This window comes from Alligator sinensis, unplaced genomic scaffold (assembly GCF_000455745.1).
Source record: "Alligator sinensis unplaced genomic scaffold, ASM45574v1 scaffold2840_1, whole genome shotgun sequence".
NCBI classification, from domain to species: Eukaryota; Metazoa; Chordata; order Crocodylia; family Alligatoridae; genus Alligator; species Alligator sinensis.
In genome coordinates this window covers 1,269-2,021 of record NW_005844915.1, presented here as the reverse complement: position 1 = coordinate 2,021, position 753 = coordinate 1,269, and the positions used below count along the sequence as shown (strand labels likewise).

The window sequence follows — 753 nt, the reverse complement described above, 5'->3', positions numbered from 1 at the left end:
AGTACCAGCTCCAAGTGCATAGTCCGCGTGCGCACCCAGCTCCCTGGGCAGGTGCTGGGGAGTTGAAAGGCACCTACGTGCTTGCTGGAAAATGGGGCTCAGCTTCTGCACCAAGCACAGCAGGCAGGGCCACCTCCTTCGCATACAGAGACCTGCACCGGCCCTCCCAATGCACTGTGCACAGGGACTCGTTATGGCCAAATGCCCAAGGCAGCCCTGGAGACCCAGGACTGCACCCCCACCCCCTACCCCACCGCCAGGCCTGCTGCCCCACTTCCCGGAGGTCACCAACTCTCACCCACCCCTGCCCGCACCTCCGTGGCTCAGTGTGGCACGGCAGTTCTCTTTGCCGAGCCACCTGGGTGCAGGATGGACATGATGAGTCCTGGGGGCATCCGAAACAAAGCACTGGGGATGGTGCTGTGAAAGCTGTGGGTCTCATGGGGCTGGCAGGGAGAGCTGGTACCGCTGCTGGGGCAGCTCCTTGGTCAGAAGGGATTCCTACTTGGGGGCAGAGGGCATGGGAAGCCCTGGTGTGAGTGTCATGTCACCCCTGCAGGACTTTCACCAGGGGAGAAGAGGCAGGACCCACAGGGCCTTGATCCTGGCCTACAGCCAAATAGCTGTGCATGCCCCCCAAACGCAGCTGCTCCCCCGCGTGGAGCGTGACATCACCAGGAGGGTCCTGCAGCACTACGTGAGCAGCTGCCAGGTAGGAGCCCGGGAGTGCAGCGTGGTGGGAACAGGCCTGCC

At 63.3% G+C, this 753-nt stretch overlaps 1 protein-coding gene across 1 annotated transcript in view; it reads left to right on the top strand.

Moving 5' to 3' along the window:
* The first annotated feature begins 544 nt into the window (after nucleotides 1–544).
* LOC112549116 (maestro heat-like repeat-containing protein family member 2B) overlaps nucleotides 545–753 on the top strand; it is a 1,387-nt gene continuing 1,178 nt past the window's right edge. The window contains exon 1 of the mRNA XM_025195923.1: nucleotides 545–712. Within this exon, the coding sequence (XP_025051708.1) occupies nucleotides 545–712 (168 nt within the window). The remainder of the gene's footprint in view (nucleotides 713–753) is intronic.